At 40.5% G+C, this 24,527-nt stretch overlaps 1 protein-coding gene across 2 annotated transcripts in view; it reads left to right on the top strand.

Annotated features, from left to right (window-relative positions):
- Positions 1 to 24,527, top strand: part of LOC139758856 (uncharacterized) — a 238,756-nt gene that overhangs the window by 121,841 nt on the left and 92,388 nt on the right. For both annotated transcript variants that reach the window (XM_071680720.1, XM_071680721.1), the window contains exon 2: positions 20,529 to 23,305. In XM_071680720.1, coding sequence (XP_071536821.1) covers positions 20,713 to 23,305 — 2,593 coding nt within the window. In that variant the 5' untranslated portion in view covers positions 20,529 to 20,712. The remainder of the gene's footprint in view (positions 1 to 20,528; positions 23,306 to 24,527) is intronic.

Here is a 24,527-nt window from a genome sequence, read left to right as displayed (position 1 = left end):
ATCTCTGATCCCGATGCATGTGTTGGTAAGGTTAAGCAAGAGAGCAAGTCTTCCAGAAGTCATCTTTCCATACGTAGCTCACATAAACCAAGAGTATTGCACACTTACATATATCACGACTTTCCTCAATATGACTAGAAGATTCTCCAGCAGACTGTACACGTGACATCACACTAGCTTAAATTCTAAATTTTCCTCAGTATCATTATCCACCGTAACGTCTCTGCTGTATCCGCCATGACGTCACTGCTGTATCCGCCGTGACGTCACTGTAGTATCATCACTGAGAGGTAGAGAGACATGTGATCTGGTCTGCCCACTTGTCATCATGACCCGCACTCAATGTATCGAAAGCGTCGGATGATAGCACAATAAAGTTCTCACCAGACGTATGGTACTTTTTCTTTTGCAGTGTGATAAGAAACTGAATATGATGCCAGATGTGCTTTATCGGTAAGAGTGGCTGCTTGACTGAGGACTTTGACTGACGTCTTCATTTGCTTCTTCTTCTCTGGAAATACTCGACTGGTTTTCAACGAGGCCAGCAGCTTTGTCTCAAGATGTCTCTTTAATTATGATGGTTTTAAACTTTCATTTACAAGAACTTCCCTGCAAATCACATTTCAAATCACACTGTGAGGCGCCTTGATTCTCATTTTTCTGTTCACACCTGATAAAGCCATATCTCAAAACTTCATGGCTGTACTGCTTCCTTGTGCATGACGGCTTTCATCTTGGCTGGCTGGTAGACGGCTCAGAAGAGGAGGCTCATGAAGATGAGGCGTCTCCCACATACGCCTCTCTGCCAGTGATCAGGTGCTGCACACCACGTACCTGATGACTGAGCACCAGCCACTTGTCTTATAACAAAGCCATCCGTATTGTGACACAAAACGTTGGGAGGCATGACGCATGACCAAAGAAAGGACAACGCTCTCTCTCTCTCTCTCTCTCTCTCTCTCTCTCTCTCTCTCTCTCTCTCTCTCTCTCTCTCTCTCTCTCTCTCTCTCTCTCTCTCTCTCTCTCTCAAATATCTTTATGACTGTTTGTGGACTAATACTATGAATATGGTGATAATAATGGTTATTATTATTGTTACTATTGTTATTATTATTGTTATTATTATTATTATTATTATTATTATTATTATTATTATTATTATTATTATCACTTTTTATTATCATTATTATTATTATTATCATTATCTTTATTATTATTATTATTGTTGTTTTTTTGTTGTTATTATTATCATTATCATTATTATTGTTATTATTATAATTTTTTTTTTTGTCGCTGTCTCCCGCGTTTGCGAGGTAGCGCAAGGAAACAGACGAAAGAAACGGCCCAACCCACCCCCATACACATGTATATACATACGTCCACACACGCAAATATACATACCTACACAGCTTTCCATGGTTTACCCCAGACGCTTCACATGTCCTGATTCAATCCACTGACAGGACGTCCACCCCGGTATACCACATCGCTCCAATTCACTCTATTCCTTGCCCTCCTTTCACCCTCCTGCATGTTCAGGCCCCGATCACACAAAATCTTTTTCACTCCATCTTTCCACCTCCAATTTGGTCTCCCACTTCTCGTTCCCTCCACCTCCGACACATATATCCTCTTGGTCAATCTTTCCTCACTCATTCTCTCCATGTGCCCAAACCATTTCTAAACACACTCTTCTGCTCTCTCAACCACGCTCTTTTTATTTCCACACATCTCTCTTACCCTTACGTTACTTACTCGATCAAACCACCTCACACCACACATTGTCCTCAAACATCTCATTTCCAGCACATCCATCCTCCTGCGCACAACTCTATCCATAGCCCATGCCTCGCAACCATACAACATTGTTGGAACCACTATTCCTTCAAACATACCATACCATTTTTGCTTTCCGAGATAATGTTCTCGACTTCCACACATTCTTCAAGGCTCCCAGGATTTTCGCCCCCTCCCCCACCCTGTGATCCGCTTCCGCTTCCATGGTTCCATCCGCTGCCAGATCCACTCCCAGATGTCTAAAACACTTTACTTCCTCCAGTTTTGCTCCATTCAAACTTACCTCCCAATTGACTAGACCCTCAACCCTACTGTACCTAATAACCTTGCTCTTATTCACATTTACTCTTAAATTTCTTCTTTCACACACTTTACCAAACCCAGTCACCAGCTTCTGCAGTTTCTCACATGAATCAGCCACCAGCGCTGTATCATCAGCGAACAACAACTGACTCACTTCCCAAGCTCTCTCATCCCCAACAGACTTCATACTTGCCCCTCTTTCCAAAACTCTTGCATTTACCTCCCTAACAACCCCATCCATAAACAAATTAAACAACCATGGGGACATCACACACCCCTGCCGTAAGCCTACATTCACTGAGAACCAATCACATTCCTCTCTTCCTACACGTACACATGCCTTACATCCTCGATAAAAACTTTTCACTGCTTCTAACAACTTGCCACTCACACCATATATTCTTAATACCTTCCACAGAGCATCTCTATCAACTCTATCATATGCCTTCTCCAGATCCATAAATGCTACATACAGATCCATTTGCTTTTCTAAGTATTTCTCACATACATTCTTCAAAGCAAACACCTGATCCACACATCCTCTACCACTTCTGAAACCACACTGCTCTTCCCCAATCTGATGCTCTGTACATGCCTTCACCCTCTCAATCAATACCCTCCCATATAATTTACCAGGAATACTCAACAAACTTATACCTCTGTAATTTGAGCACTCACTCTTATCCCCTTTGCCTTTGTACAATGGCACTATGCACGCATTCCGCCAATCCTCAGGCACCTCACCATGAGTCATACATGCATTAAATAACCTTACCAACCAGTCAATAATACAGTCACCCCCGATTTTAATAAATTCCACTGCAATACCATCCAAACCTGCTGCCTTGCCCGGCTTTCATCTTCCGCAAAGCTTTTACTACCTCTTCTCCGTTTACCAAATGATTTTCCCTAACCCTCTCACTTTGCACACCACCTCGACCAAAACACCCTATATCTGCCACTCTATCATCAAACGCATTCAACAAACCTTCAAAATACTCACTCCATCTCCTTCTCACATCACCACTACTTGTTATCACCTCCCATTTGCGCCCTTCACTGAAGTTCCCATTTGCTCCCTTGTCTTACGCACTTTATTTGCCTCCTTCCAGAACATCTTTTTATTCTCCCTAAAATTTAATGATACTCTCTCACCCCAACTCTCATTTGCCCTCTTTTTCACCTCTTGCACCTTTCTCTTGACCTCCTGTCTCTTTCTTTTATACATCTCCCACTCAATTGCATTTTTTCCCTGCAAAAATCGTCCAAATGCCTCTTTCTTCTCTTTCACTAATAATCTTACTTCTTCATCCCACCACTCACTACCCTTTCTAATCAACCCACCTCCCACTCTTCTCATGCCACAAGCATCTTTTGCGCAATCCATCACTGATTCCCTACATACATCCCATTCCTCCCCCACTCCCCTTACTTCCATTGTTCTCACCTTATTATTATTATTATTATTATTATTATTATTATTATTATTATTATTATTAATATTATTATCATTATTATTATTTTTTATTATTATACTTTGTTGCTGTCTCCCGCGTTAGCGAGGCAGCGCAAGGAAACAGACGAAAGAATGGCCCAACCCACCCACATACACATGTATATACATACACGTCCACACACGCAAATATACATACCTATACATCTCAAAGTTTTTTTTCTTTTCAAACTATTCGCCATTTCCCGCATCAGCAAGGTAGCGTTAAGAACAGAGGACTGGGCCTCTGAGGGAACATCCTCACCTGGCCCCCTTCTCTGTTCCTTCTTTTGGAAAATTGAAAAAAAAAAGAGGGGAGGATTCCCAGCCCCTCGCTCCCTCCCCTTTTAGTCGCCTCCTACGACACGCAGGGAATACGTGGGAAGTATTCTTTCTCCCCTATCCCCAGGGATGATATCATCTCAACGTATATATATATATATATATATATATATATATATATATATATATATATATATATATATATATATATATATATATGTATATATATATATATATATATATATATATATATATATATATATATATATATATATATATATATATATATATTAAGAATATATGGTGTGGGTGGCAAGTTGTTAGAAGCAGTGAAAAGTTTTTATCGAGGATGTAAGGCATGTGTACGTGTAGGAAGAGAGGAAAGTGATTGGTTCTCAGTGAACGTAGGTTTGCGGCAGGGGTGTGTGATGTCTCCATGGTTGTTTAATTTGTTTATGGATGGGGTTGTTAGGGAGGTGAATGCAAGAGTTTTGGAAAGAGGGGCAAGTATGAAGTCTGTTGGGGATGAGAGAGCTTGGGAAGTGAGTCACTTGTTGTTCGCTGATGATACAGCGCTGGTGGCTGATTCATGTGAGAAACTGCAGAAGCTGGTGACTGAGTTTGGTAAAGTGTGTGAAAGAAGAAAGTTAAGAGTAAACGTGAATAAGAGCAAGGTTATTAGGTACAGTAGGGTTGAGGGTCAATTCAATTGGGAGGTGAGTTTGAATGGAGAAAAACTGGAGGAAGTGAAGTGTTTTAGATATCTGGGAGTGGATCTGGCAGCGGATGGAACCCTGGAAGCGGAAGTGGATCATAGGGTGGGGGAGGGGGCGAAAATTCTGGGAGCCTTGAAGAATTTGTGGAAGTCGAGAACATTATCTCGGAAAGCAAAAATGGGTATGTTTGAAGGAATAGTGGTTCCAACAATGTTGTATGGTTGCGAGGCGTGGACTATGGATAGAGTTGTGCGCAGGAGGATGGATGTGCTGGAAATGAGATGTTTGAGGACAATGTGTGGTGTGAGGTGGTTTGATCGAGTAAGTAACGTAGGGGTAAGAGAGATGTGTGGAAATAAAAAGAGCGTGGTTGAGAGAGCAGAAGAGGGTGTTTTGAAATGGTTTGGTCACATGGAGAGAATGAGTGAGGAAAGATTGACCAAGAGGATATATGTGTCGGAGGTGGAGGGAACGAGGAGAAGAGGGAGACCAAATTGGAGGTGGAAAGATGGAGTGAAAACGATTTTGTGTGATCGGGGCCTGAAGATGCAGGAGGGTGAAAGGAGGGCAAAGAATAGAGTGAATTGGAGCGATGTGGTATACCGGGGTTGACGTGCTGTCAGTGGATTGAATCAAGGCATGTGTATGGGGGTGGGTTGGGCCATTTCTTTCGTCTGTTTCCTTGCGCTACGTCGCAAACGCGGGAGACAGCGACAAAGCAAAAAAAAAAAAAAATATATATATATATATATATATATATATATATATATACACACACAGACATATACATATATACACACATACACAATTCATACTGTCTGCCCTTATTCATTCCGTCGCCACCCCGTCACACATGAAATAACAACCCCTCCCCCAGCATGTTCGCGAGGTAGCGCTAGGAAAAGACAACAAAGGCCACATTCGTTCACACTCGGTCTCCAGCTGTCATGTATAATGCACCGAAACCACAGCTCCCTTTCCATATCCAGGCTCCACAGAACTTTCCATGATTTACCCCAGACGCTTCACATGCACTGGTTCAATCCATTAACAGCACGTCGACCCCGGTATGCCACATCGTTCCAATTCACTCTATTCCTTGCACACCTTTCACCCTCTTGCATGTTCAAGCCCCGATCACTCAAAATCTTTTTCACTCCATTTTTCCACCTCCAATTTGGTCTCTCACTTCTCCTCGTTCCCTCCACCTCTGACACATATATCCTCTTTGTCAATCAATCCTCACTCATTCTGTCCATGTGACCAAACCATTTCAAAACACCCTCTTCTGCTCTCTCAACCACACTTTTTATTACCACACATCTCTCTTACCCTTTCATTACTTACTATATCAAACCGCCTCACACCACATGTCCTCAAACATCTCATTTCCAGCACATCCACCCTCCTCCGCACAACTCTATCTATAGCCAACGCCTCGCAATCATATAACATTGTTGGAACCACTGTTCCTTCAAACATACCCATTCATGCTTTCCGAGATAATGTTCTCGCCTTCCACACATTCTTCAACGCTCCTAGAACCTTCACTCCCTCCCCCACCCTATGACTTACTTCCGCTTCCATGTTAACATCGGCTGCCAAATCCACTCCAAGATATCTAAAACACTTCACTTCCTCCAGTTTTTTCCATTCAAACTTACCTCACAATTGACTTGTCCCTCAACCTTACTGTACCTAATAAGCTTGCTCTTATTCACATTTATTCTCACACCCTTTACCAAATTCAGTCACCAGCTTTTGCAGTTTCTCACCCGAATCAGCCACCAGCGCTGTATCATCAGCGAACAACAACTGACTCACTTCCCAAGCTCTCTTATCCACGACAGACTGCATACTTGCCCCTCTTTCCAAAACTCTTGCATTCACCTCCCTAACAACCCCATCCATAAACAAATTAAACAACCATGGAGACGTCACGCACCCCTGCCGCAAACCAACATTCACTGAGAACCAATTATTTCCTCTCTTCTTACACGTACAAACGCCTTACATCCTTGATAAAAACTTTTCACTGCTTCTAATAACTTGCCTCCTACACCATATATTTTTAATGCCTTCGACAGAGCGTCTCTATCAACTCTCATATGCCTTCTCCAGATCCATATATGCTCCGTACAAATCCATTTTCTTTTCTAAGTATTTCTCACATACATTCTTCAAAGCAAACACCTGATCCACACATCCTCTACCACTTCTGAAACCACACTGCTCTTCCTCAATCTGATGCTCTGTACATGCTTTCACCCTCTCAATCAATACCCTCCCATATAATTTCCCAGGAATACTGAACAAACTTATACCTTTGTAATTTGAGCGTTCACTTTTATCCCCTTTGCCTTTGTACAATGGCACTATGCAAGCATTCCGCCAATTCTCAGGCACCTCACCATGAATCATACATACATTTAATAATCTTACGAACCAGTCAACAAGTCAGTCACCCCTATTTTAATGAACTCCATTGCAATACCATCCAAACCCGCTGCCTTACCGGCTTTCATCTTCCGCAAAGCATTTACTACCTCTTCTCTGTTTATCAAATCGTCCTCCTTAACCCTGTCACTTTGCACACCACCTCGACCAAAACACCCTATATCTGCCACTCTATCATCAAACACATTCAACAAACCTTCAAAATACTCACTCCATCTCCTTCTCACATCACCACTAGTTTTTATCACCTCCCCATTTGCCCCCTTCTCTGATGTTCCCATTTGTTCCCTTGTCTTACGCACTTTATTTACCTCCTTCCAAAATATCTTTTTATTCTCCCTAAAATTCAATGATACTCTCTCACCCCAACTCTCATTTGCCCTCTTTTACACCTCTTGCACCTTTCTCTTGACCTCCTGCCTCTTTCCTTTATATATCTCCCAGTCTTTTGCATTATTGTTATTATTATTATCATTATTATTATTGTTATTGCTGTTATCATTATTACTATTATTATTTTCATTATTGGTATTATTAGTATTATTATCATTATCATTATTATTTTTATTATTATTATCATTATTGTCAATGTTATTACTGTTATTATTATTGTTATAATTATCATTATCATTATTAATATTATTATTATTTTTAATTATTATTATTATTGTTATTATTATTATTATTATCACATCATCATTATTATTATTATCGTTATTATTATCATTATTATTATTATTATTATTATTATTATTATTATTATTATTATTATTATTATTATTATCATTATTATTATTATTATTATTATTATTATTATTATCATTATTATTATTATTATTATTGCTATCATTATTATTATCTTTAGGATTATTATTGTTGTTGCTATTGTTGTAGTTGTTGTTATTGATATGATCATGATAATCATTACTGAGAATGTGGTGAGTAGTGGGATGAGGAAGTTGCGGGAAAAAGAGGAAGGAAAGTATATGAATAGTAGCTATATGGAAGGAGTACAAGTGACTGAGAGATGCATATGAGAAATCAGCAGGTCAGAAGAAACGTGCAGGGGTTGAAGATGAAGGCAAATAAGCTTGTGGTGTGCAATTATCGGTAAACTTTGAGGAGAATAAGATGTTTTGGAAGGAGGTTAATAGTGTGAGAAAGACAAGAGAACGGATGGGAGCATTGGTGAAGGATCCAAATAGAGAAGTGAAACAGATATTGATGACGTGAGTAGGAAATGGATTGAGTATTTTGAATGTATTTGATGATAGGGTGGTACAGGTAAAGTGTTTCGTGTTGGGCAGATATGCGAATTGAAAGCCATTGAAAATGGTTTGGTGAAAAGAGAAGATGGAGTGAAAGGACTACGTTTGATGAATTATGGCAAGGCGGCTGGAGTGAATGGTAATACTGATGAACTACTTTTGAAAAGAGATAACTGTGATGTTCATTGGCTTGTTATGATTTTTAGCGTAAGTATGGATCATGGTCAGGTGCCTGAGGATTGGCGAAATGCATGTATAGCGCCAACATGTAAAGAGACAAGACAGATGAAGGTGACCTCAAACTACAGTTATAAGTTTCTTTAGTGTACCCGGTAAGTTGTATAGAAGAGTGGTGATTGAGAGGGTGAAAGCATGTATAGAGCATCAGATTGGGTAGGATTAATGTGGTTTCAGGAGTGGTAGAGGATGTGTGGAACCGGGGTAAACCATGGAAAGGTCTGTGGGGCCTGGATGTGGACAGGGAGCTATAGTTTTGGTCCACTACATATGACAGCTAGAGAATGAGTGTGTCAAAGCGGTTTCTCTTCGTCTACTCCCGGCGCTATCTTGCTAACGTGGGTAACGGTTTGCAGGTAAAGAAAAAAGATTATTATTATTATTATTATTATTATTATTATTGTTATTATTATTATTGTTATTATTATTATTATTATCATTATTGTTATTATTATTATTATTATCATTATTATTATTATTATTATTCTTGATGTTTTTGTTATTATCATTATTACTATTATTATTATTATTATTATTATTATTATTATTATTATTATTATTATTATTATTATGTCTTGGGAGTAAAGTCAGGGGTTAGTGAGAGGACAAGAGCAAGAGAAGGAGTAGCAGTACTCTTGAATCAGGAGTTGTGGGAGTATGTTATAGAATGTAAGAAAGTAAATTCTCGATTAATATGGGTAAAACTGAAAGTTGATGGAGAGAGATGGGTGATTATTGGTGCATATGCACCTGGGCATGAGAAGAAAGATCATGAGAGGCAGGTGTTTTGGGAGCAGCTGAATGAGTGTGTTAGTGGTTTTGATGCACGAGACCGGGTTATAGTGATGGGTAATTTGAATGCAAAGGTGAGTAATGTGGCAGTTCAGGGAATAATTGGTATACATGGGGTGTTCAGTGTTGTAAATGGAAATGGTGAAGAGCTTGTAGATTCATGTGCTGAAAAAGGACTGGTGATTGGGAATACCTGGTTTAAAAAGCGAGATATACATAAGTATACGTATGTAAGTAGGAGAGATGGCCAGAGAGCGTTATTGGATTACGTGTTAATTGACAGGCGCGCGAAAGAGAGACTTTTGGATGTTAATGTGCTGAGAGGTGCAACTGGAGGGATGTCTGATCATTATCTTGTGGAGGCTAAGGTGAAGATTTGTATGGGTTTTCAGAAAAGAAGAGTGAATGTTGGGGTGAAGAGGGTGGTGAGAGTAAGTGAGCTTGGGAAGGAGACTTGTATGAGGAAGTACCAGGAGAGACTGAGTACAGAATGGAAAAAGGTGAGAACAATGGAAGTAAGGGGAGTGGGGGAGTAATGGGATGTATTTAGGGAATCAGTGATGGATTGCGCAAAAGATGCTTGTGGCATGAGAAGAGTGGGAGGTGGGTTGATTAGAAAGGGTTGTGAGTGGTGGGATGAAGAAGTAAGATTTTTAGTGAAAGAGAAGAGAAAGGCATTTGGACGATTTTTGCAGGGAAAAAACACATTTGAGTGGGAGATGTATAAAAGAAAGAGACAGGTCAAGAGAAAGGTGCAAGAGGTGAAAAAGGGGGCAAATGAGAGTTGGGGTGAGAGCGTATCATTAAATTTTAGGGAGAATAAAAAGATGTTCTGGAAGGAGATAAATAAAGTGCGTAAGACAAGGGAGCAAATGGGAACTTCAGGGAAGGGCGCAAATGGGGAGGTGATAACAAGTAGTGGTGATGTGAGAAGGAGATGGAGTGAGTATTTTGAAGGTTTGTTGAATATGTTCGATGATAGAGTGGCAGATACAGGGTGTTTTGGTCGAGGTGGTGTGCAAAGTGAGAGGGTTAGGGAAAATGATTTGGTAAACAGAGAATAGGTAGTAAAAGCTTTGCGGAAGATGAAAGCCGGTAATGCAGCAGGTTTGGATGGTATTGCTGTGGAATTTATTAAAAAAGGGGGTGACTGTATTGTTGACTGGTTGGTAAAGTTATTTAATGTATGTATGACTCATGGTGAGGTGCCTGAGGATTGGCGGAATGCGTGCATAGTGCCATTGTACAAAGGCAAAGGGGATAAGAGTAAGTGCTCAAATTACAGAGATCTAAGTTTGTTGAGTATTCCTGGTAAATTATATGGGAGGGTATTGATTGAGAGGGTGAAGGCATGTACAGAGCATCAGATTGGGGAAGAGCAGTGTGGTTTCAGAAGTGGTAGAGGATGTGTGGATCAGTTTGCTTTGAAGAATGTATGTGAGAAATACTTAGAAAAGCAAATGGACTTGTATGTAGCATTTATGAATCTGGAGAAGGCATAAAATAGAGTTGATAGAGATGCTCTGTGGAAGGTATTAAGAATATATGGTGTGGGAGGCAAGTTGTTAGAAGCAGTGAAAAGTTTTTATCGAGGATGTAAGGCATGTGTACGTGTAGGAAGAGAGGAAAGTGATTGGTTCTCAGTGAATGTAGGTTTGCGGCAGGGTTGTTTGATGTCTCCATGGTTGTTTAATTTGTTTATGGTTGGGGTTGTTAGGGAGGTGAATGCAAGAGTTTTGGAAAGAGGGGCAAGTATGAAGTCTGTTGTGGATGAGAGAGCTTGGGAAATGAGTCAGTTGTTGTTCGCTGATGATACAGCGCTGGTGGTTGATTCATGTGAGAAACTGCAGAAGCTGGTGACTGAGTTTGGTAAAGTGTGTGAAAGAAGAAATTTAAGAGTAAATGTGAATAAGAGCAAGGTTATTAGGTACAGTAGGGTTGAGGGTCAAGTCAATTGGGAGGAAAGTTTGAATGGAGAAAAACTGGAGGAAGTAAATTGTTTTAGATATCTGGGAGTGGGTCTGGCAGCGGATGGAACCATGGAAGCGGAAGTGAATCATAGGGTGGGGGAGGGGGCGACAATCCTGGGAGCCTTGAAGAATGTGTGGAAGTCGAGAACATTATCTCGGAAAGCAAAAATGGGTATGTTTGAAGGAATAGTGGTTCCAAGAATGTTGTATGGTTGCGATCCGTGGGCTATGGATATAGTTGTGCGCAGGAGGGTGGATGTGCTGGAAATGAGATGTTTGAGGGCAATGTGTGGTGTGAGGTGGTTTGCTCAAGTAAGTAATGTAAGGGTAAGAGAGATGTGTGGAAATAAAAAGAGCGCGGTTGAGAGAGCAGAAGAGGGTGTTTTGAATAGGTTGGGCACATGGAGAGAATGAGCGAGGAAAGATTGACCAAGAGGATATATGTGTCGGAGGTGGAGGGAACGAGGAGAAGTGGGAGACCAAATTGTAGGTGGAAAGATGGAGTGAAAAAGATTTTGTGTGATCGGGGCCTGAACATGCAGGAGGGTGAAAGGAGGGCAAGGAATAGAGTGAATTGGATCGATGTGGTATACCAGGGTTGACGTGCTGTCAGTGGATGGAATCAGGGCATGTGAAGCGTCTGGGGTAAACCATGGAAAGTTGTGTGGGGCCTGGATGTGGAAAGGGGGCTGTGGTTTCGGGCATTATTGCATGACAGCTAGAGACTGAGTGTGAACGAATGGGGCCTTTGTTGTCTTTTCCTAGTGCTACCTCGCACACATGAGGGGTAGGGGGATGGTATTCCATGTGTGGCGAGGTGGCGATGGGAATGAATAAAGGCAGACAGTGTGAATTGTGTGCATGGGTATATATGTATGTGTCTGTGTGTGTATATATATATGTACATTGAGATGTATAGGTATGTATATTTGCGTGTGTGGACGTGTATGTACATACATTGTGTATGGGGGTGGGTTGGGCCATTTCTTTGTAGCTGTCTCCCGCGTTTGCAAGATAGAGCAAGGAAACAGAGGAAAGAAATGGCCCAACCCACCCCCATACACATACATATACATACACGTCCACACACGCAAATATACATAGCCATACATCTCAATGTACACATATGAATACACACGAAGACATAGACATATGTACACATGTACATAATTCATACTGTCTACCTTTATTTATTCCCATCGCCACCTCACCACACATGGAATAACATCCCCCTCCCCCCTCATGTGTGCGAGGTAGCGCTAGGAAAAGACAACAAAAGCCCCATTCGTCCACACTCAGTCTCCAGCTGCCACGCAATAATGCCCGAAAACACAGCTCCCCCTCCACATCCAGGCCCCACAGAACCTTCCATGGTTCACCCCAGACGCTTCACATGCCCTGATTCAATCCACCGACAGCACGTCGACCCCGGTATACCACATCGATCCAATTCACTCTATTCCTTGCCCGCCTTTCACCCTCCTGCATGTTCATGCCCGGATTACTCAAAATCTTTTTCACTCCATCTTTCCACCTCCAATTTGGTCTCCCACTTCTCCTCGTTCCCTCCACCTCCGACACATATATCCTCTTGGTCAATCTTTCCTCACTCATTCTCTCCATGTGCTCAAACCATTTCAAAACACCCTCTTCTGCTCTCTTTACCGCGATCTTTTTATTTCCACAAATCTCTCTTACCCTTACATTACTTACTCGATTAAACCACCTCACACCACATAATGTCCTCAAACATCTCATTTCAAGCACATCCACCCTCCTGCGCACAACTCTATCCATAGCCCACGGATCGCAACCATACAACATTGTTGGAACAACTATTCCTTCAAACATACCCATGTTTGCTTTCCGAGATAATGTTCTCGACTTCCACACATTCTTCAAGGCTCCCAGGATTTTCGCCCCCTCCCCAACCCTGTGATTCACTTCCGCATCCATGGTCCCATCCGCTGCCAGATCCACTCCCAGATATCTAAAACACTTTACATCCTCCAGTTTTTCTTCATTCAAACTTACCTCCCAATTGACTTGACCCTCAACCCTACTGTACCTAATAACCTTGCTCTTATTCACATTTACTCTTAACTTTCTTCTTTCACACACTTTACCAAACTTAGTCACCAGCTTCTGCAGTTTCACACATGAATCAGCCATATATATATATATATATATATATATATATATATATATATATATATATATATATATATATATATATATATATATATATATATATATATAAATATATATATATATATATATATATTCATATATATATATATATATATATATATATATATATATATATATATATATATATATATATATATATATATTTGAATATATATATATATGAATATATATATATATATATATATATATATATATATATATATATATATATATATATATATATATATATATGAATATGAATCAGCCACCAGCGCTGTATCATCAGCGAACAACAACTGACTCACTTCCCAAACTCTCTCATCACCAACAGATTGCATACTTGCCCCTCTTTCCAAAACTCTTGCATTCACCTCCCTAACAACCCCATCCATAAACAAATTAAACAACCATGGAGACATCATACACCCCTGCCGCAAACCTACATTCACTGAGAACCAATCACTTTCCTCTCTTCCTACACGTACACATGCCTTACATCGTCGATAAAAACTTTTCACTGCTTCTAACAACTTGCCTCCCACACCATATATTCTTAGTACCTTCCACAGAGCATCTCTATCAACTCTATCATATGCCTTCTCCAGATCCATAAATGCTACATACAAATCCATTTGCTTTTCTAAGTATTTCTCACATACATTCTTCAAAGCAAACACCTGATCCACACATCCTCTACCACTTCTGAAACCACACTGCTATTCCCCAATCTGATGCTCTGTCCATGCCTTCACCCTCTCAATCAATACCCTCCCATATAATTTACCAGGAATACTCAACAAACTTATACCTCTGTAATTTGAGCACTCGCTCTTATCCCCTTTGCCTTTGTACAATAGCACTATGCAAGCATTCCGCCAATCCTCAGGCACCTCACCATGAATCGTAAATACATTACTAACCTTACCAACCAGTCAACAATACAGTCACTCCCTTTTTTAATAAATTCCACTGCAATACCATCCAAACCTGCTGCCTTGCCGGCCTTCATCTTCCGCAAAGCTTTTACTACCTCTTCTCTGTTTACCAAATCATTTTCCCTAACCCTCTCACTTTACACACCACCTCGACCAAAACACCCTATATCTGCCACTCTATCATCAAACACATTCAACAAACCTTCAAAATACTCACTCCATCTCCTTCTCACATCACTACTACTTGTTATCACCTCCCCATTAGCCCCCTTCACTGAAGTTCCCATTTGCTCCCTTGTCTTACGCACTTTATTTACCTCCTTCCAGAACATCTTTTTATTCTCCCTAAAATTTAATGATACTCTCTCGCCCCAACTTTCATTTGCCCTCTTTTCCTGTTCTTGCACCTTTCTCTTGACCTCCTGCCTCTTTCTTTTATACATCTCCCACTCATTTGCATTTTTCCCTGCAAAAATCGTCCAAATGCCTCTCTCTCCTCTTTCACTAATAATCTTACTTCTTCATCCCGCCACTCACTACCCTTTCTAATCAACCCACCTCCCACTCTTCTCATGCCACAAGCATCTTTTGCGCAAGCCATCACTGCTTCCCCAAATACATCCCATTCCTCCCCCACTCCCCTTACCTCCTTTGTTCTCACCTTTTTCTATTCTGTACTCAGTCTCTCCTGGTACTTCCTCACACAAGTCTCCTTCCCAAGCTCACTTACTATCACTATCACTATCACTTACTTATTATCATTATCATTATTATCATTATTATTATTATTATTATTATTATTAGTATTATTATTATTTTTATTATTATCTTTATTATTATTGTTAATATTATTATTATTATCATTATTATTATTATTATTAGTATTATTATTATTTTTATTATTATTGTTAATATTATTATAATCATTATTATTATTATTATTATCATTATTATTATCATCATTATTATTGTCATAATTATCATTATTATTATTATCATTATTATTATTATTATTATTATTATTATTATTATTATTATTATTATTATTATTATTATTATTATTTTTATTATTATTATTATTATTATTATTATTATTATTATTATTATTATTATTATTATTATTATCATTATTATTTATATTATTATTATTATTATTATTATTATTATTATTATTATTATTTATTATTATAATTATTATTACTATTACTATAATTGTTATTATTATAAGTGCCATTTTTATAATCATTCTATTATTGAATCAACTTGTATTACTGCCACTGGCTCTAGGAAGCAATCTTTCTTCCTGTCATTGGCCGTTTATAACAAATCTCTCTGCCACTTGTCGTTTATAAGTAATCTTTCGTTCTGCCACTGATCGTTTATAAGTAATCTTTCGTTCTGCCACTTGTCGTTTATAAGTAACCTTTCGTTCTGCCACTGGTCCTTTATAACTAACCTCTCGCTCTGCCACTGGTTGTTTAAAAGTAACCTTTCGTTCTGCCACTAGTCGTTTATAACTAACGTTTCGTTCTGCCACTGGTCCTTTATAATTAACCTTTCGTTCTGCCACTGGTCGTTTATAACTAACTTTTCGTTCTGCCACTGGTCGTTTATAACTAACTTTTCGTTCTGCCACTGGTCCTTTATAACTAATATTTCGTCTTGTCACTGGTCCTTTATAACTAGTATTTCTTCCTGCCACTGGTCTTTTATTACTAACCTGTAGTTCTACAATTGGTTGTTTATAACAGACCTTTCGTCCTGCCACTGGTCGTTTATAAGTAACCTTTCGTTCTGCCACTGGTCGTTATAACTAAACATTTGTTCTGCCACTGGTCGTTATAGCTAACCTTTCGTTCTGCCACTGGTCGTTTATAAGTAACCTTTCGTTCTGCCACTGGTCGTTATAACTAAACATTTGTTCTGCCACTGGTCGTTATAGCTAACCTTTCGTTCTACCACTGGTCGTTTATAACTATCCTTTAGTGCTGCAACTAGTTCTTTATAACTAACCTTTTGCTCTGCCACTGGTCCTTTATAACTAACCTTTCGTCCTGTAACTGGTTTCTTATAACTAACCTTTCGTTCTGCCACTGGTCTTTTATAATTAATCTTTCGTTCTGCCACAGGCCGTATATTACTAACCTTTCGTCCTATCACTGGTCGTTTATAATGAACCTCTTGTTCTGCCACTGGTCGTTTGTAACTAACCTTTCGCTCTGCCACTGGTCGTTTATACCTAACTTTCGTTCTACCACTGTATGTTTACAACTAACCTTTCCTTCTGCCACTGGTCTTTTACAAGTAACCTTTCGTTTGGCTAGTGGTCGTTTCTAACAAGAATTTCGTTCTGCCACTGGTCGTATGTAACTAACTTTTCTTCCTGCCACTGGTCGTTCATAACTAAACTCTCGTCGTGCCACTGGTTGTTTATAACTAACCTTTCGTTCTACCACTGGTCGTTTATAAGTAACCTTTTGTCCTGCCACTGGTCGTTTATAAATAATATTTTGTCCTCCCATTAGTCATTTATAACTAACTTTTCGTTCTGCCACTGGTCATTTATGAATAATCCTTCGTCCTCCCACTGGTCGTTTATAACAGACATTTCTTTCTGACACTGGTCTTTTATAACTAAGCGTTCGTTCTGCCACTGGTCATTTGTATCTAACGTTTCGTTCTGTCAATGGTCGTGTATACCAAACCTTTCGATCTGACACTGGTTGTTTATAGCTAAACTTTCGTTCTGTAACTGGTCCTTTATAACTAACGTTTATTCCTGCCACTTGTCGTTTATAACTAACCTTTCGTCTTGCCACTGGTCGTTTATACGTAACCTTTCGTTCTACCACTGGTTGTTTACAACAATAAAACTAACCTTTCCTTCTGCCATGGTCGTTTATAAGTAACCTTTCGTTTGGCTAGTGGTCGTTTCTAACAAAAATTTCGTCCTACCACTGGTCTTTTATAACTAACCATTCGTGTCACTGGTTGTTCATAACTAACCTTTCGTTCTACCATTGGTCGTTTATAACTAGTCTTTTGTCCTGCCACTGGTCGTTTATAACTAACCTTTCGTTCTGCCACTGGTCGTTTATAATTAACCTTTCGTTCTGCCACTGGTCGTTTATAATTAACCTTTCGTTCTGCCACTGGTCGTTTATAATTAACCTTTCGTTCTGCCACTGGTCGTTTATAACTACCCTTTCGTTCTGCCACTGGTCGTTTATAACTACCCTTTCGTTCTGCCACTGGTCTCTTATAACTACCCTTTCGTTCTGCCACTGGTCGTTTATACCTAATCTTTCGTTCTGCCACTGGTCGTTTATAACTACCCTTTCGTTCTGCCACTGGTCGTTTATAATTAACCTTTCGTTCTGCCTCTGGTCGTTTATAACTACCCTTTCGTTCTGCTACTGGTCGTTTATAACTAATCTTTCGTTCAGCCACTGGTCGTTTATAACTAACCTTTCGTTCTGCCACTGGTCGTTTATAACTAACCTTTCGTTCTGCCACTGGTCGTTTATAACTAACCTTTCGTTCTGTCACTGGTCGTTTATAACTACCCTTTCGTTCTGCCACTGGTCGTTTATAAGTAGCCTTTCGTTCTGCCACTGGTCGTTTGTAACTAACCTTTCGTTCTGCCACTGGTCGTTTATAACTACCCTTTCGTTCTGCCACTGGTCGTTTATAACTACCCTTTCGTTCTGCCTCTGGTCGTTTATAAGTAACCTTTCGTTCTGCCTCTGGTCGTTTATAACTAACCTTTCGTTCTGCCACTGGTCGTTTATAACAAACCTTTCGTTCTGCCACTGGTCGTTTATAACTAGTCTTTCGTTCTGCCACTTGTCGTTTATAACTAACCTTTCGTTCTGCCACTGGTCGTTTATAACTAATCCTTCGTTCTGCCACTGGTCGTTTATAACTACCCTTTCGTTCTGCCACTGGTCGTTTATAAGTAGCCTTTCGTTCTGCCACTGGTCGTTTATAACTAATCTTTCGTTCTGCCACTGGTCGTTTATATGTAACCTTTCGTTCTGCCACTGGTCGTTTATAACTACCCTTCCGTTCTGCCTCTGGTCGTTTATAACTAACCTTTCGCTCTGCCACTGGTCGTTTATAACTACCCTTTCGTTCTGCCACTGGTCGTTTATAACTTCCCTTTCGTTCTGCCACTGGTCGTTTCTAACTACCTTTTCGTTCTGCCACTGGTCGTTTATAACTAATCTTTCGTTCTGCCACTGGTCGTTTATGATTAACCTTTCGTTCTGCCTCTGGTCGTTTATAACTAACCTTTCGTTCTGCTACTGGTCGTTTATAACTAATCTTTCGTTCTACCACTGGTCGTTTATAACTAATCTTTCGTTCTGCCACTGGTCGTTTATAACTAACCTTTCGTTCTGCCACTGGTCGTTTATAACTAAACTCTCGTTCTGCCACTATTCGTTTATAACTAACCTTTCGTTCTGCCACTGTTCGTTTATAACTTCCCTTTCGTTCTGCGACTGGTCTTTTATAACTAATCTTTCGTTCTACCACTGGTTGTTTATAACTAATCTTTCGTTCTGCCACTGGTCGTTTATAACTAACCTTTCGTTCTGTCACTGGTCGTTTATAACTACCCTTTCGTTCTGCCAGTTGTCATTTATAACTACCGTTTCGTTCTGCCACTGGTCGTTTGTAACTAATCCTTCGTTCTGCCACTGGTCGTTTATAAGTAACCTTTCGTTCTGTCACTGGTCGTTTATAACTACCCTTTAGTTCTGCCACTGGTCGTTTATAACTACCCTTTCGTTCTGCCTTTGGTCGTTTATAACTACCCTTTCGTTCTGCCTCTGGTCGTTTATAACTAACCTTTCGTTCTGCCACTCTCGTTTATAACAAACCTTTCGTTCTGCCACTGGTCGTTTATAACTAGTCTCTCGTTCTGCCACTTGTCGTTTATAACTAACCTTTCGTTCTGCCACTGGTCGTTTATAGCTAATCCTTCGTTCTGCCACTGGTCGTTTATAACTACCCTTCCGTTCTGCCTCTGGTCGTTTATAACTAACCTTTCGCTCTGCCACTGGTCGTTTATAACTACCCTTTCGTTCTGCCACTGGTCGTTTATAACTACCCTTTCGTTCTGCCACTGGTCGTTTCTAACTACCTTTCCGTTCTGCCACTGGTCGTTTATAACTAATCTTTCGTTCTGCCACTGGTCGTTTATGATTAACCTTTCGTTCTGCCACTGGTCGTTTATAACTAACCTTTCGTTCTGCTACTGGTCGTTTATAACTAATCTTTCGTTCTACCACTGGTCGTTTATAACTAATCTTTCGTTCTGCCACTGGTCGTTTATAACTAACCTTTCGTTCTGCCACTGGTCGTTTATAACTAAACTTTCGTTCTGCCACTATTCGTTTATAACTAACCTTTCGTTCTGCCACTGTTCGTTTATAACTACCCTTTCGTTCTGCGACTGGTCGTTTATAACTAATCTTTCGTTCTACCACTGGTTGTTTATAACTAATCTTTCGTTCTGCCTCTGGTCGTTTATAACTAACCTTTCGTTCTGCCCCTGGTCGTTTATAACTAACCTTTCGTTCTGCCCCTGGTCGTTTATAACTAACCTTTCGTTCTGCCAGTGGTCGTTTATAACTAACCTTTCGTTCTGCCACTGGTCGTTTATAACTAACCTTTCGTTCTGCCACTGGTCGTTTATAACTAACCTTTCGTTCTGCCACTGGTCGTTTATAACTAACCTTTCGTTCTGCCACTGGTCGTTTATAACTAACCTTTCGTTCTGCCACTGGTCGTTTATAACTAACCTTTCGTTCTGCCACTGGTCGTTTATAACTAACCTTTCGTTCTGCCACTGGACCTGAGCACCAACTGTTCGTCTTCCCACTGGTCCCAAGAACCAACAGGCCTTAACATCCTACGATAACCCCCTGCACCTTGCCTTTATTGATTACCCGCCATAATCAGGGATATCATTATTACATTTGTAGTTCTATCTTTAGTGTATATCGTTCACAATTTGTCTTAGAGAAGACCCCATCTAGTGTGGTAAGATCACACTATTAATTCTTCATATTTTTTTTCAGGGAAATGTGGACTGGAGAATTCTGGTGCACGGACACGTGTAAGGAAAGGATGAACATCTGAGAAGATAACAGTCATTTGCTAGTGAGAAGCAGTTTTCCTTATAGAAACAACGGAGAGAGAGAGAGAGAGAGAGAGAGAGAGAGAGAGAGAGAGAGAGAGAGAGAGAGAGAGAGAGAGAGAGAGATGGCATCTGGACCAGGGATTTCCCAGCGACGACAGCGTGGCTTGTGGTACTACCATGGTCTTCGTACCTGTGGACAAGAGATATTACTTCCCATCTTCTGTAAGGCCTATCCTGGAGATCGAGCCTATATTAAGCAACACATCTTAAGGCTTATTGAGGAAGACCATAAAGCTATATCTCAGAAGCCATTAACTGATGCAAAGAAGGAGAAGCTGTACAGAAAGCAGTTTTATGAATTTCAGAGGCAGATGTTGGAAGGCCAGAGACCCCTAGAAGATATTACATTGTTACACAGACTACTGCGCAACAGCAGAATCTGTAACCTGGCCACTGATGATAATGCATGGACAAATAAATCCCAGAAATTAGAATATGGGATTCAGTTCATCAAAGATGAGCGTGACAAACTGTCTCACGAGTCATTAGAACTGTCAGGACAAGAGTATACTGAACGGATGATAAAGCTAATGGACATGGTGAAAGGAATGCTACTTGAGGCTGGAAGACGATTTAATGAAGACTTTAGTCAGCTGTCCAGCAGCATCGCTCATAAGTTGGAGGATCTTCAGGAGACACATATCATCGACAATCTGAATCCTTCCAGTGAAGAACATTGGCACAAACTGAAGCATATTGAAAAGCTGTTTCGGGAACGAGAGGAAAGAGAAGCATTGGAGGGGATGATGCAGGAAATTACCAGTATATATGAGGATCTGTGTCAGGTACAGCCCGCCTCATGGCTCATGCGGCATGGCCGTCAAGCTAAACTGCCTGAGATATTTGTCTCTATGGAACTACAGCAAGATGACGTAATGCACAACATGGGTGGGAGGAATGTTATCGTCGTCACCCACGACCAGCTGTTGACCGTCAAGAGACCAGACGGTACTGACCCCACAGTGACTGTTCTCCAGGGGGAAGGAGGAGCAGGGAAGTCAACCCTTATGAAACTGCTCATGTACCACTGGATCAAGAAAACTGATGAAATTAAAGGACTTTCATCCGTTCCTCTCTTGTTATTTACTGAGTGTAGAGACGCCACCAAGGAAAGCCTCGCTGATCTGCTCCAGTATTATTGTCCCAACACTACCTCATCCTACGGTCCTGCTCGTCTGAAACAAATTGTTATGAGTCAGTCATTGATCATCATAGTTGACGGTTATGATGAGATCAACTCATCCTCCAAAAAGCTTTTGAAAGAAATTCTAGCTTATAGTGGAGACCATATTAGAATTTTTGTTACAACAAGACCAATAAATGCAAGAGAATTAGTAATGGTAGTGTCTGAAACAATGAACAAAATGATTCTGAAAGTCCTAGGTATTGATGAGAAGAACCAGCCACTCTTCGTCACAAAACTTCTACAAGTTTTACTTGATTCCAACCAAAACGTTCAGGAAGAAGCGGATAAACTGATGAAACGAATACGTAACATGATGGAAGATATGCGTATTATATTACATAATCCTTTAAACTTGAGTATGATTGTCCTTATGTGGGCGGAGAACCCTGAAAAGATCAACTCCCTAAAGACCATGACTGCTCTGTTTGCAACATTTCGTGAGTTAACTACAGGCAAGGTCATCGAGAGATTGGAGATGAAAGGTATGAAGAGATTAAAAGCAGAGGAGATATACCAACTATTCCTCTGTCACTTTGATGAGTTAGCTTATAATACTCACCGCAGAAGAGAATTCGAACTGAAAAGTGAAACAGTCAAGGAACTGAAGAGGAAGATTCGGGACATGAATCTCCCGGATGAAGCAGCGGAAGACTTATTATCCACCTACTTCACAACAAAATTATCCAGACAACGGTTTAGATTCGTCAGGATATACAGCTTCCGCCACAGGCTAGAGCAAGATTACTCTTGTGCCAGCCACCTTTCCACACTAGCAACTAAACCAGAAGCACAAATGAAGCTTACACAGTTAGTAACACAGGCACACGAGGATACCCCAAGTCTGACTTGTGAACCATATGTAATGACATTCCTCACAGGAATACTGCATATGAAAAACGTCTTGCCTACATATGCAGCAGAGATCATGGATCTTGTGCATATAGGGGCTGAGTTGGATGGCGAGTTGACAATAGATATTTTGCTCCATCATTTAGCTGAATGCAACAGAGATCCCAGTATGCTGCAAGCTGTGCAGGCAAGGATGGACCACTATCACAGTGAAGGGATAAGCACCTGGGAGATCACCACTGGGAGGCATTTGTGTTCTCTCTTGCCCTTGATAACCTCAAATACCGTGAAGAAGCTAGAGCTTACTATCCCTGAAAATCCAGCAACTCTCACCCATCTATATCCCGTCCTGGAGTGTGCTGTACTGAACAGCATTAAGATAAAGTTGGAGCTTGATTACGACAGGTACATGTACCAAGAAAAAGCCATCACAGATGATGAAGTGTTACAAGTATTCTCAGGCAGCCCAGTGCTGGAGAGTTTCGAGGGATGTATCAGTAAAGCTGGTGTGTTGCTGCTGCCGGAGTCCCTTCGGTATCTGCGACTGTTGGACGCCAATATGGAGGTCATAGCACATCTCAACACACGACTTCCTAGTCTCCACAACCTCGATAACCTAAGTGAGTATTTAATATGAAATACGGTGTCATTTCCAAACGTGTCTCACTAGAAATGTATTAAAACGGGCTTGATTATATTGAATGATGGTAGTAGTAGTAGTAACAGTGAATGTAATAAGGACATGGCCAGGATACCCAAATAGTAATGATATACTGTACATGATAAGGTACATGTCAGTATGCCCAACCAAGCATGTGTTTAAGGATATTCCTGTGGAGTTAACACTTACGTTACCATCATCATTTGGAAAGATCATTTCTGGAATAACAACATTTTTCAGTATGTAATGAAGCGGTTAACATTACCAAGCCAGGCGGGAAGACAAGCGCATCCAATCATCATCCCTAACATAGACACGTGCCAAGACACTGATGTATGGCTGGTAGGTCGACATGATACTGATAGCCATTGCTGTCAAACTCCTTGTTATTGTCATTAGCATTCTACAACTGAACCTGTCAGCATGCATACGTAATAATCATATATTTTCTTTTTCATGCATCTTTTTTATTGAGGCCGACATGGCACGGATATATATTGCCCCAGTCAAGGCTGTCTCGAATGAAAGAACAATGTTAAAGAGAACGAAACTTAGAATTAATTAGGGCTTCGCAAGAGTGTAGACTTAAAGGAAGAAAAGTTATGTAAAGAAGGAAAGACAACAGGGAAAAGAGAATTCTACAGCTGCCAGTTCGAGTACAGACGGTAACACAACAGCTAATACTAGAGTGGTCAATCTCCACACAGAAGCTGTGGGAAGCAGCAGCCAAACGTGTGCTACGGGTCCAAACCTTGTGGGTACGGACACTTGCAGAGAGAGAGAGAGAGAGAGAGAGAGAGAGAGAGAGAGAGAGAGAGAGAGAGAGAGAGAGAGAGAGAGAGAGAGAGAGAGAGAGAGAGAGAGAGAGAGAGAGAGAGAGAGAGAGAGGAGAGAAAATTCGTGGCCCACGTAAGGGGCAGGTTGGAGAGATGTGATGCCAGGAGAATTAATCGGAAGGAAAGCTTCTGATTCCACTCTTGTCAGCAGAGAGGTGGGGAGACGCTCCCCCTAGTGTGAGCATTCTTCTAAACTTGGGTGAATGAAGCCCCTTTAATGTAATAGCTGATCACAAGAAATACCAGTGGCACCTTTACAGCAGACTTTTTGATGGAGTTTCGAACAGAGTAGAAGAGATGGTGATGAGCAACACGTTTATAGTATTACAAGGTTGACCTGTGGTG

This window comes from Panulirus ornatus, chromosome 31 (genome assembly GCF_036320965.1).
Source record: "Panulirus ornatus isolate Po-2019 chromosome 31, ASM3632096v1, whole genome shotgun sequence".
Taxonomy (NCBI): domain Eukaryota; kingdom Metazoa; phylum Arthropoda; class Malacostraca; order Decapoda; family Palinuridae; genus Panulirus; species Panulirus ornatus.
The sequence above is the reverse complement of the archived record's forward strand: the minus strand, read 5'-3'. Positions and strand labels throughout refer to the sequence as shown.